The following is a 13,226-nucleotide window of genomic DNA, read 5'->3' on the forward strand; positions in this document are numbered from 1 at the left end:
AACAGGTCTGCAACCTGTCATCCCTGTTTCCTCAAGAATGTCTAACACATATTTCCTTTGAGAAATAACAATACTTGAGCTAGATTGAGCAACCTCAATACCTAGAAAGTACTTCAATCTGCCTAGATCCTTAGTTTGAAAGTGCTGGAAGAGATGCTGCTTCAGATTAGTAATACCATCCTGATCATTGCCCGTAATAACAATATCATCAACATAGACTACCAGATAAATACATAGACTTGAAGCAGAGTGGCAATAAAACACAGAGTGATCAGCTTCACTACGAGTCATGCCAAACTCCTGGATAACCGTGCTGAACTTACCAAACCAGGCTCGAGGAGACTGCTTTAGACCATAAAGTGACCGACGCAAGCGACATACAAGGCCACGAGACTCCCCCTGAGCAATAAAACCAGGTGGTTGCTCTATATAAACCTCATCCTCAAGATCACCATAAAGAAAGGCATTCTTAATGTCCAACTGATAGAGGGGCCAATGACGAACTGCAGCCATGGATAGAAAAAGGCGAACTGATGCCACTTTAGCCACTGGAGAGAAGGTATCACTGTAATCTAGCCCAAATATTTGAGTGTATCCTTTGGCAACAAGACGTGCCTTAAGTCGATCAATCTGGCCATCGGGACCAACTTTGACTGCATAAACCCAACGACAACCAACGGTAGATTTACCTGAAGGAAGAGGAACAAGCTATCATGTACCACTTGTATGTAAAGTAGACATCTCGTCACTCATAGCCTGTCGCCATCCTGGATGAGACAATGCTTCACCTGTAGACTTAGGGATGGAAACCGAGGACAATGAAGATTTAAAAGCATAATGGGGAGATGACAGACGATGATAACTCAAACCAACATAATGAGGATTAGGGTTTAGTGTGGTCCGTATACCTTTTCGAAGTGCAATCGGTGTACTAGGAGCAGGATCCGCAGTAGGAGCCGTGTCAGGTGCAGGACGAGAACCAGATAGGCCTGATGTAGGGCGCGAACGACGATGATAAGTCAAGAGTGGTGTTCCTGTGGCTGGGGAACTAGGAGGGATAACACCGGACTCCTCAAAAGTTGGTATGGGTGAAACCTCTGTGGTTGAAGGTGGAGGAGGATTACTAAACTCCTCAAAAGTTGGTATAGGTAAGACCTCAGATATGTCATGGTGGTCAGCAGAAGTGACATCAGTTGTGAAGAAAGGTTTAGACTCGAAAAATGTGACGTCAGCTGACATAAGGTACCTATGAAGATCGGGTGAATAACAACGATATCCCTTCTGAACACGAGAATAACCAAGGAAGACACACTTGAGAGCACGAGGTGCTAACTTATCTTTCCCCGGGGCTAAGTTATGAACAAAACATGTGCTCCCAAAAACCCGAGGTGGAAGAGGGTATAAGGCTGACTGGGGAAACAATATTGAATGTGGAATCTGACCCTTGATGGGAGATGAAGGCATCCTATTAATCAAATAACAAGCTATGAGAACTGCATCGCCCCAAAAACGCAGCGGAACACGAGACTCAATTAGAAGTGTGCGAGCAGTCTCAATAAGGTGCCTATTCTTTCTTTCTGCAACCCCATTTTGCCGAGGGGTATAAGGACAAGATGTCTGATGAATAATTCCATGAGAAGACATAAACTGCTGAAACTGAGAAGATATATATTCTAAGGCATTATCACTGCGAAAAATGCGGATAGAGACACCAAATTGGTTTTTGATTTCAGCACAAAAACTCTGGAATATAGAGAATAACTCAGAACGATCTTTCATTAAGAAAAGCCAAGTACATCTTGAGTAATCATCAATAAAGCTAACAAAATAACGAAATCCCAAGGTTGAACTGACTCTACTAGGACCCCATATATCAGAATGAACCAAGGAGAAAACAGACTCTGCATGACTCTCAACACTACGCGTAAAGGAAGCTCGGGTATGTTTCCCAAGCTGACACGACTCACAATCTAATCTAGACAAACTGGATAAACTAGGCACCATCTTTTGAAGTTTGGATAAACTCGGATGTCCTAAACGTCTGTGGATTAGATCTGGAGGATCTGTAACTAGACATGTTGTGGAAGGACTGAGCGAGTTAAGGTAGTAAAGACCTTCTGATTCACGACCTGTACCAATTGTCCGTCCCGTACTGCGGTCCTGCATAATAAAAGAATCATCAATAAAATATATACCACAATTGAGGGCACGAGTCAAACGACTAACAGATGCAAGACTAAAAGGACAACCAGGAACATAAAGAACGGAATCTAGGGTGATAAAAGACAATGGGTTGGCTTGTCCAACTCCTTGTGCCTTAGTTTGACATCCATTAGCTAAAGTAACAGTAGGAAGAGACTGTGAATATACAATATTCGACAAAAGTGATTTATTACCAGAGATATGATCAGAAGCGCCCGAGTCCATGACCCATGGTCCAAGAGTACTAGACTGGGAAACACAAGCAAAAGAATTACCAGCAATAGGAGTATCAGTCTGGGCAACTGAGGCTACTTGTGGAGATGTTTGCTTACCTGCTCGATACTGAAGGAGCTCATTATATTCTTCTTTAGATACAGAAAAGCCCTGGTTACCTGTAGTCTCGCTCTGAGCAACGTAGGCATTTTTGGGTGGACGGCCATTTAAGGAATAACACATTTCGCGAGTGTGTCCAAGTTTGTGACAATAAGAACACTTGGGTCTAGATCTCCCAAAACGACCGCCTCCTCGTCTATTCTCCATAGCTTGAGATGCCCGAACATCCACTGTCTGGGATGCAAGAACAGAGGAATCAAGTATCTGTGATGAAATCACTGGGTGACTTGGTGCTGCAGCAAGGCGAAGTAATCGAGAGAATAATTCATCAACTGTAGGGACAGTCGGACTCGCCAAAATCTGGTCTCGTACTGAATCAAGATCATGAGGAAGTCCAGCGAGTGTAAGAACTAGAAACATTTTCTGTCGCTGCTCTTGTTGTTTTGACACACTAGCAGAAACTGGCATCAATGTCTCAAATTCCTCCATGACTGCCTGTACCTGACCCAAGTAAGTAGACATATCTAATTCTTGCTTCTTTAAGTTTGTCATCCGTGATATCACATCATAGAAGCGAGATATATCATTAGTGTATAACGTACGAGCCTTTGCCCAAACCAAATAACATGTCTGGAATGGCCGAAACAAAGGCATCAACTTAGAATCAATAGAACGCCACAAGATGCTACATAATTGAGCATCAATTTTTGCCCAAAGCGCTATCGCCTTTTCATCTCCTTCGCTAGACTGTTTAATCAGATGATCTTGCACACCTTGACCTTTACACCACAACTCGACAGATGAAGCCCAAGCTAAGTAGTTTGAACCTCCCATTAAAGGCTCCTAGGTAATCATAACATTAGAGTTTCCAGAACTCATGTTTTTAGACCCAAAAACATCAATTCCCAAAGACATCTTGTAAATTATTACCAAATAAGAGAAATAATCAACTGTAATCCACTGAAAATAGAGTAAGGAACACTGAACCAGAATAGGAAACTACTGTAGCAGTTGGAAAGTTACTGTTGCAGCCGGAAAATATTCAAAGTGGTCGGAATGAAATAAAAACAGTAGGGGTAGGATCGGAATTACCAGAAGACCCAACTGTTCTGAAGGAACTTTTTCAAAAAATGGTCGGAAGTCCACTTTTTTTTTTGAAATCACTATTCACGCCGGAAAAATAAAAAAGTGGTCGGAATTTGGTGTAACCTGGATGGGTAGGCTCGGAACTGCAAGGGAAACAATTTGACCTGAAGAGTCGTCGCCAAAAAATGGCCGGAAGGTGACCCACGCAATGTTGGAACTTCGCCGGAAAATTTTCTTTGGACAGCTATAGTACCGCCGGAGATTTTCACTGGGATTTGGTCGCCGGACAGTGACTACTCTTGTGGTAGTGTTGGATTTTGTGCACAACACTGACCGAGACAAAGCAGACGCAAAACAACTTTGAAAGTCGCCGGAAAAAAGGGTTCCGGTGACTGATTTTACTTCCCGGAATCGCTGGAATTTATGCACAGCGATAAATCTCTCACGATAGCTCTGATACCATGTGAGAAGGCACGGGAGAAAATATGATATATATTGATATATATTGTGTGTGATGCAATACAAGAGGTGCTATTTATAGCTACTCTATACAAAGGGGATACTACTCCTATTCCAATGTGGGAGAATTACATAACTATCTCTAACAAAAATAATGAAAGCAAACTACACGTGACCTGATTAATCCTCTAAAGCAGCATTTCCTTAAACAAAAGATAAAATACTTCCTAGCCTCCTGCACTGTGGTGACACAATGTAGCAGTGGACTTTTCATTTCACAAAGACATACGGGAAGAACCCGGCATATTGAATTGAAAATCCGTTCCAATTGACCCGAATGTTTAAGACTGTCTCCTCCAAAGATGTAAAAATGTGCAAGGTCATTATTGGAGACTGGTTGGCAAGCTCAATGACCTTATGATCACACGACCAAACATTTCATTTGATGTCAGTGTGGTTAGTATCTCCAAGCTCCGTGCGACTGTCATTGGAATGCAGTAGTTTACATACTAAGTTTTATGAAAGGTTCACTAGGATAAGGTCTATCGTACGAGGATAGAGGACATGCAGACTGAGCGAGATCCCCTTTAGACAATTATGGCCCACTTCAATGTATTATGTCTAATAAGAGGAAAGCTAATATCTTGAAATAGTAAAAATCAAGGTGTAGTAGCCAAATCAAATGCAAAGGCAGATGAACTGCACCTTGATTGCAGTCTAATATCTAATATGGACTTACAAATCATCAAATTAGACGTCAAAGTATAGGCTGATGTCTAAAAGATACCATTTGAATGACCATAAGTGATTAAGTCCAACCGAATAGTTGAATAAACATTGAAACAGTACCTTGTCAATAATAGTACTCAGTAGGGTCACACCAACTGGCCGCATGTTTTCAAACTGAATTGTGCTGATCTGTAAGAAGTGATGAGAGAGAATTAATTTATTCCGCACACTAAAGCTGATTTTAATAGCATTAGTGCAACAAGGTGTTGATTTCGAATTTTAGCACCTGATAAGCAAGTGAAACGAGTTCTTGCAATTGAAGAACCAGCCAGTCTCCAGAAGTTGGTCCACTGGCAGGCTGCTTTCTTGCCAACGCTACATCAAAATGGGCTGGATTCTTTCCAACTGCTGCAGGAAGATGACTCAAACACCTAAAAGCCAGAGAAAATTATTCAGATGGATACGTTATATCAGAGACTAACACGTGGAATTTTTTTATATAACAAGCAGAACCATTTCTTGATAAGACAAAGCAATTTGGAGAAAAGATATACACTAATAGATGGGAAAAGATTCTCACAGTGACAAATAATAAAATGAGAAGCAACGAGAAAGAGAAGAATGAGTTGGGACAGCTCATAAAATGGAATTATGAGGGGATTCTGTTTTCATCGTAATTTGGAGAACAGATAAGCTTATGGGTCAGGAGCACATGGTATGCAATCGCATTAGCACACCAATCCAAGATCTTGATACCCTCATGAGTGAATGAGCAGAAACAGTTCCGAAATGCTATTTTGATGAATACTTATTTGGACTGAACACAAGATTGCACCCATATTACTTTGCTACAAGCTTTCCAAGTGACCTTATCAAGAAAAGCTTTCCAAGCTAAGTTTACTGGATTAGTTAACTGCATTAGGGTTGTTGGCCTTTAGCCTCAATTCAGTTGCAGCATAATGCATTCTTCTGTGTGCGTCTTTTTTGGAAGAATAGTATAGTTATACATCCATCTAGACGAGAAATATAGGCCTAAGATAATAACAAGGTACAGCCAAATAACATTTAAATTTGTGCAATCTTCACAAAGGTACAACAAATTTCATTAAAGAGAACACATACAGGTGGGTACAGTGTAAAGACTTAATACTATCTAAATAGCATTTAATAGTGTGAAGTAATGTTGGACACCACAATTGTAGAAGATAGATGCCTGCCATATTCCTTTTGTTTCATTATCTCTGCTTCTTTGGCATTAATGATTTGCTGTCGCTGTTTTTGACATTTCATTATCCTTACATAATTGTTTTATAATTGTCCCTAAAAACTCCGTTGGCTGATTATACGAGTTTGAAGGGTGGGTTGTGGCTAAGAAGGAAGATCAAGATGATGTCAGAGAAAATGCTTACAAATGGCATACAACAGAGGTGCAGTGAGAGGAAATAAAGAGAGGAGCATAAAACCAAAGTCTGTTAGAGGGAGGAATAAGCAAACGTCATGATACACCAGGGAAACAATTGGCTACTTACTCTGCAGCAAAAACTCTTGTTCGATATCTGAGGTGCTTGTTCCTAGGAAGATAAGCAATGGGATGATTGCTTCTATAACCTTGGAAGGTTGGGTTTTGGGAGCTAGACACCATGTTCTCATCGTCATCTCCATAATTAAGTCCAGTTTCACCATCCAGACCACTTGAAGAATCATTCTGTGAACTGTCACTTCTGCTGATCACTCTTGAGGATGACGAAAGAATCTAAACACAATAAACAATTTCAGTGAAGCATTTTTCATCACCGGCATAAAACACTATAAAAACCAAGAAGGGAAACTGCACGCGCCATGTGACACAAGGCAAAAATACTAAACAGGCAAGGTAAAGATTGCCGAGAGCATAAATGCTAGACTCTGGGCTGTGAATTACATGCAGTCATATGATAACTGGTTTAACTTGCTGCATAATCCTTGAATAAGATCATAAATATTTCACGGAGGAGTTTTGAAGAATCTTTTAATCCTGTTCAGTATAGTTTAATTAAAAATAAAGTAAGATATTTTCATTTCATGACTACACTCCTTCAATTTTCAGAATAGCTTATCCCGAAGATGTTGACCAGATTACAAAAATAAGCGGGCAATGTGGATGATAAAATTACCATGTTGCGGCAAATTGATAGCCATCGTGATGGCTGTGATGGACATGATGCATAAAGCAACCGCATAACTGTGGTCCGTGCTAAGCTGCCAATCCTGCAGAATTGGAAGAACTCTAAGTAAGGCACAAAAGTTAGTACACAAATTTGAAAGCATCCAATTACAGGTAGAGGGTAAAACATTAAGATAATTAAAGCAAAAAGAGATAGCAAAAGTAAAGCAAATATAAAGCTATTCAGGTAGATTAATACAGAGCACTCAAACAGGCAAAGCTAGCAACAAAAAGGAAATGCAGCAAACACTTTCCATGGGGGTAAAGAAAGAAGATGCATGGCATTAAAAATTGAGTAGTATAATTCAACCAGCTACTCCCTTAGTCCGAGTATATGATACTATCAATATTTGGGAAGTCAATTATTTGTGTTTGACTACAACTTTCTCAAAAATTACATAAATATTTTAAATTTTTAAAATTGTGGTTTACACATTACTTTGTGTGTAGTTTCTAAACTTGTAAATTTTCTTTCCAAAAAGTGAAGGAACTCAATGTTCAATCACACCAAAAATTACATGGTTGCCTCTCGTATTCCGAACTTGACATTTCTTATGGGCCAGAGGGGGAACATTTACCTTTATACAAGGAACTAAATCAATAAAAATGTCGTTCTTCATGCTTGGGAATGATACAAAACGATGTTAACTATTTCATCTTGTGTCATAAACTAGGAAGTATGATATACCCACATATTTCTTTCCTATAGCAGTTTTCTCCTAAATTACTTCCCTCCCTAGTCAAATGATTCTAGTGCTTAACTTTGCTTTTACTAGTAAAAAGCATTTCATTAATCTCACACCGTTAAGAAAATGGACCTTGGGCCTCCCTCAATCTAAATAGTTAACTCATTTCCAAAAAAGAAAAGGAACGCCAGACGCTAGACCTAAAACTAATAAAGCCAGCCCAAACAAACAGAGAGACCAAATTAGAGAACAATTAAGGGATAAGGGTTAGGACCAGTTTGTGTGGGCATAATAACTTACTCAGCATCAGTTTCCTCATCCAGCATATGGAATAATGTATCTTCAATATTTTCATTCATGATGGACCCCTGCACAACATCAAGCATCCGTTAAAATATAGTGCAAAGCAGACAAATCGGAACTCGGAAACTATGAGTGAATTGAAAATAGATCTCCTGAAATTGCCATTTTATTATTCTTCATAAACTCTTCTCGAGTATATATTACATTTCTCATTTAAAGAGGCTGTTCTTAGCTGTATGATTTTCACATGTTATGTTTTCCAAGTGGAAAGACATATGGGAGCAGTTTTCCTGCCAGTTGAATGTCGAGAACAATGAAAGAAGTCATCAAAAGGATGAAGTCTGGAGTTGATTGCACAAAACAGCCCTGTAGTTTGCAGTCACTTCAGAGTATTCAGAAAAGCCACCCAAACAGGCACGACAGGATTTCAACCAAGATCCAAAAGGTTGTCAGTATATAACCTGGCTGATGATTTCAATGTATTCTTCTGAATACAGGAATGGTGCCTGCATTAAGGGAGGGAGGGGGGATGGCCAGGCAGAAGCCCGATGGGTGGGAGAGGGGTGGGGAAGGGGGAGGTTGCCTCATTTCTAAGCCAAGGGAAAAAGTTGAAGGGTTAGGAGTTCGGATGGGGGGACGTGGATTGGTGGAAGGAACAGGAAGAAGGGCAAATAAAACAAACTTCTGTGTCAGTGGAGCTGTGCCGTGAAGTTCCACTTCTGGATTCCGTCGATGAATACTTGTGCTCTCGTGGTGTTTTTTGTTTCTCACATGGGATATATACTTTAGTTAGGATTAAAAGGATCTGACCCCCATTTGATGTGATGTTTTGCTCTTTAAGGATTTTCAAGTTTTAGACTATATGAAGAGTATTTTATTGCCTATAATGCCATATTCTAGTTTAACATATATTTGAACAGAACTCGTATCATTAGAGTTTAAGCAATTAACTTGATTCTTGAATATTAGCTCGTCCTAATTAGTATTCGAGCAAGCTCTATATTATACCACAGAGGTTTAATGCATAGAAAGAGCTATTGTTCCGTCTATATCCCTGACAACTGGCAAAACCTAGCCTTAAGGAATCAAAATATCTAACGCACAGGATGGAACATAGGTCACAGTCAAATTACTTACTGGATCCTTTTCAATGAGATGTCTCAGAGTGGATAGAGCTAAACGTCGCAGCGTTGGCTGTTGTAAATGAAATTCAGAAGTTTTAGTACTCACAAGATTAAACAAAAAGGGAGTCACTCCCAGTCCCCTGATCCCCCACCCTCTTTTTCCAAGGGAGAGAAAGCACTACCTGTCTTGCGGATAGAGTTGGGAGCAGTGTTTGCACATTGTAATGCACAGTAACAGCTTGTGGCGCAAAAAGAACTAGCTGCTGAGTGAATCGGACATTCCTTCGAATTAACAAGAAAAATAAGATTAAAATCTGAACACTAAAAAAATTCAACGTGAATATTACAAAGCTAGATGAAGCAGGCATGAGTCAAATGAAGTGCTTTGATGTCCTCGCCAGACCTAAACCACACTGGTCTCAAAACTATTGCTTCTTATTTGGTTAATAGAAAAGGGGGAAAAATATATGAATAACAAGTGGCCATACTCATAAAGTGTTGCAGTCTCTTGCCGGGAGCTGACCTCTGCAATGACAGACTGAAGAAAAACACAAGATTAAATTGAAACTGGATAAATTAAGGTTAGACAAATCTAGTAAGCAATAAAAGAAATGGTGCTACTGAAGTCAAAAGCCACCTCAATATATTGGAAGACGTATATACTAAACACATACCAGTGAAGAAGATTATTCACTGCATGCATTACCCCATGCAAATATTTTATATCTTTTAGATAACTTTGTACGGATAATTGAATATCATACATTGATAGTGAACAGTGACAAGACGACACGGTTTATAATTCCTTGTGGTCAAAAATAAATTAAAGATCTTCAAATATGGTAAAAAAATTCATGCTAATAGGTCGTTTTGTTTAGTCCTCCAACTTTTAGTAGATTTTTGCGTCTCATTATCTCAATTCCTATACTAGGATTATTTGGCAGAAACCCCATAACATTTTATACGCTAAACTTTACAATAAATAGTTCTAGGACAAATAAGGCTATCAAGGAAGTTGTTCCATTTTTTTTAATGTATTTATCTCTTGATAAGAGCATCGCACTACTTTTTACCAGAGAAATTCCTCGGACCAGAGGATATCAACTTTTAGTGCATACTTTGTTATTTATCTAATGATGCCATAGCTCTATTGCCAGCACTTTACCTGCCCACTTTGATCAGGGATGACATGGATATCTTTAAAATACAATAAAACCTACAGACTACACATACCCGTTATATCCCTCACCAAATTTGACACTCCTACTTGAGCTCATGAAACAAAGTAACATAAAAATGCTGTAATCACATATAGGTTCCTGAGGGTTCCGGTGACTGATTTCACTTCCCGGAATCGCTGGAATTTATGCACAGTTATAAATCTCTCACGATAGCTCTGATACCATGTGAGAAGGCACGGGAGAAAATATGATATATTGATATTGTGTGTTTAATACAATACAAGAGGTCCTTATTTATAGCTATACTATACAAGGACATACTACTCCTATTCCAATGTGGGACAAGACTACATTATGTACATATCTAACACTCCCCCTCAAGCCGGTGCATACACATCATATGTACCGAGCTTGTTACACATGTAACTAATACGAGAACCAGTAAGAGACTAAGTGAAAATATCTGCTAGTTGATCATTCGACTTTACAAACTTTGTAACAATATCTCCTAAAAGTATTTTTTCTCTGACAAAGTGACAGTCGATCTCTCCGAACTTTAACTTCTTGAGCAACTGCTTGACCCAAACTAACTCACACGTTGCCATAACCATGGCCCGATATTCCGCTTCGGCGCTAGATCGAGCAACTACATTTTGTTTCTTGCTCTTCCACGAGACCAAATTACCTCCTACTAAAACACAATATCCAGATGTAGATCGTCTATCAGAAGGTGATCCTGCCCAATCAACATCTGTGTACCCAACAACCTGCTCGTCGCCTCGATCCTCGAATAGTAATCCTTTGCCTGGAGCTGACTTTATATACCGAAGAATACGAACAACTGCATCCCAGTGACTATCACAGGGGGAATCCATAAACTGATTTACAACACTCACCGGAAAAGAAATGTCAGGTCTAGTCACTGTGAGGTAATTCAATTTTCCAACCAACCTCCTATATCTCGTAGGGTCTCCAAGAGGCTCCCCTATCCGGGCAGAAGCTTAGCATTCGGATCCCTATGAGAGTCAATAGGTCTGCAACCCATCATTCCACTCTCCTCAAGAATGTCTAAGGCACACTTCCGCTGTGAAATAACAATACCTGAGCTAGACTGAGCGACCTCAATACCTAAAAAATACTTCAGTCTGCCCAGATCCTTAGTTTGGAAGTGCTGAAAGAGATGTTGCTTCAGATTAGTAATACCATCCCGATCGTTGCCAGTAATAACAATATCATCAACATAAACCACCAGATAAATACACAGATTCGGAGTAGAATGATGATAAAACATAGAGTGATCAGCCTCACTACGAGTCATGCCGAACTCCTGAATAATTGTGTTGAACTTACCAAACCAGGCTCGAGGGGACTGTTTCAAACCATATAGTGACTTGCGCAATCTGCATACACAACCACTAAACTCCCCCTGAGCAACAAAACCAGGTGGTTGCTCCATATAAACTTCCTCGTCAAGATCACCGTGGAGAAAAGTATTCTTAATGTCTAACTAATAAAGAGGCCAATGACGTACAACAGCCATGGACAAAAAAAAGACGAACAAATGCTACTTTAGCCACAGGAGAGAAAGTATCACTATAATCAAGCCCAAAAATCTGAGTAGATCCTTTTGCAACAAGATGAGCCTTAAGCCGATCAACCTGGCCATCTGGGCCGACTTTGACTGCATAAACCCAACGACAACCAACAGTAGACTTCCCTGCAGGACGGGGAACAAGCTCCCAAGTGCAACTCGCATGTAAAGCAGACATCTCGTCAATCATAGCCTGTTGCCATCCAGGATGAGATAGTGCCTCACCTGTAGACTTAGGAATAGACACAGTGGACAAAGAAGATATAAAAGCATAATGAGGTGACGACAGACAATGATAACTTAGACCAACATAGCGGGGATTAGGATTAAGTGTGGACCGTACACCTTTGCGGAGTGCAATTGGTTGACTAAGAGGAGACAAGTCCGCAGTAGGTGCAGAATCTGATGCAGGACGTGAATCACCTGGGCCTGATGCTGGATGTGGACGGCGATGATAAGTCAAGAGTGGCGGAGCTGCAGAAGGTTGAACTGGATTATGTGGAGGAATTGAACCTATATGTGGTGGAACTAGAGCTATAGATGGTGGAACGGGAGCTATAGGTGGTGGAGCTGGAGATGTAGAGGAAGATGGATGGGAGAGTGACTGAATCTCCAAAAGAAGAGACTGGTAGTACCTCAGAAATATCTAAGTGATTACCTGGACCTGTGAAGTATGATTGGGTTTCAAAGAAGGTAACATCAGCGGACATAAGGTACCGCTGGAGGTCAGGAGAATAGCATCGACACCCCTTTTGCGTTCTCGAGAAACCAAGAAATACGCACTTAAGAGCATGGGGAGCTAACTTATCTGTTCCTGGAGTAAGGTTATGGACAAAACAAGTGCTTCCAAAGACACGGGGTGGAAGAAAGAACAAAGGTAAGTGGGGAAACATAACAGAGAATGGAACTTGGTTCTGGATAGCTGAAGATGGCATACGATTAATAAGATAGCAAGATGTAAGAACTGCATCCCCAAAAAACGCAACGGAGCATGAGATTGTATGAGTAGGGTACGAGCAGTTTCAATAAGATGTTTATTCTTTCTTTCAGCTACCCCATTTTGTTGAGATGTGTACGGACAAGATGTTTGATGAATAATCCCATGAGATTTCATAAACTGCTAAAATGGGAAAGACAAATACTCTCGGGCATTATCACTACGAAATGTGCGAATAGAAACCCCAAATTGATTTTGAATTTCAGCATGAAAGGTCTAGAAAATAGAAAACAACTCAGATCGATTTTTTATCAAAAATATCCAGGTGCACCTAGAATAGTCATCAATGAAACTAACAAAGTAGCAGAATCCTAAGGTAGAACTAACCCAAC

General features: G+C 40.1%; 1 protein-coding gene across 1 annotated transcript in view; it reads right to left on the reverse strand.

Moving 5' to 3' along the window:
* LOC107821966 (protein SWEETIE) overlaps positions 1-13,226 on the reverse strand; it is a 62,728-nt gene that overhangs the window by 17,848 nt on the left and 31,654 nt on the right. Inside the window, exons 27-34 of the mRNA XM_075249893.1 lie at positions 9,614-9,663; positions 9,308-9,407; positions 9,139-9,195; positions 7,999-8,066; positions 6,963-7,056; positions 6,339-6,562; positions 5,096-5,240; positions 4,930-4,998 (exon numbers count right to left, since the gene is read on the reverse strand). Coding sequence (XP_075105994.1) covers positions 4,930-4,998; positions 5,096-5,240; positions 6,339-6,562; positions 6,963-7,056; positions 7,999-8,066; positions 9,139-9,195; positions 9,308-9,407; positions 9,614-9,663 — 807 coding nt within the window. The remainder of the gene's footprint in view (positions 1-4,929; positions 4,999-5,095; positions 5,241-6,338; positions 6,563-6,962; positions 7,057-7,998; positions 8,067-9,138; positions 9,196-9,307; positions 9,408-9,613; positions 9,664-13,226) is intronic.

This window comes from Nicotiana tabacum, chromosome 3 (genome assembly GCF_000715075.1).
Source record: "Nicotiana tabacum cultivar K326 chromosome 3, ASM71507v2, whole genome shotgun sequence".
NCBI classification, from domain to species: Eukaryota; Viridiplantae; Streptophyta; class Magnoliopsida; order Solanales; family Solanaceae; genus Nicotiana; species Nicotiana tabacum.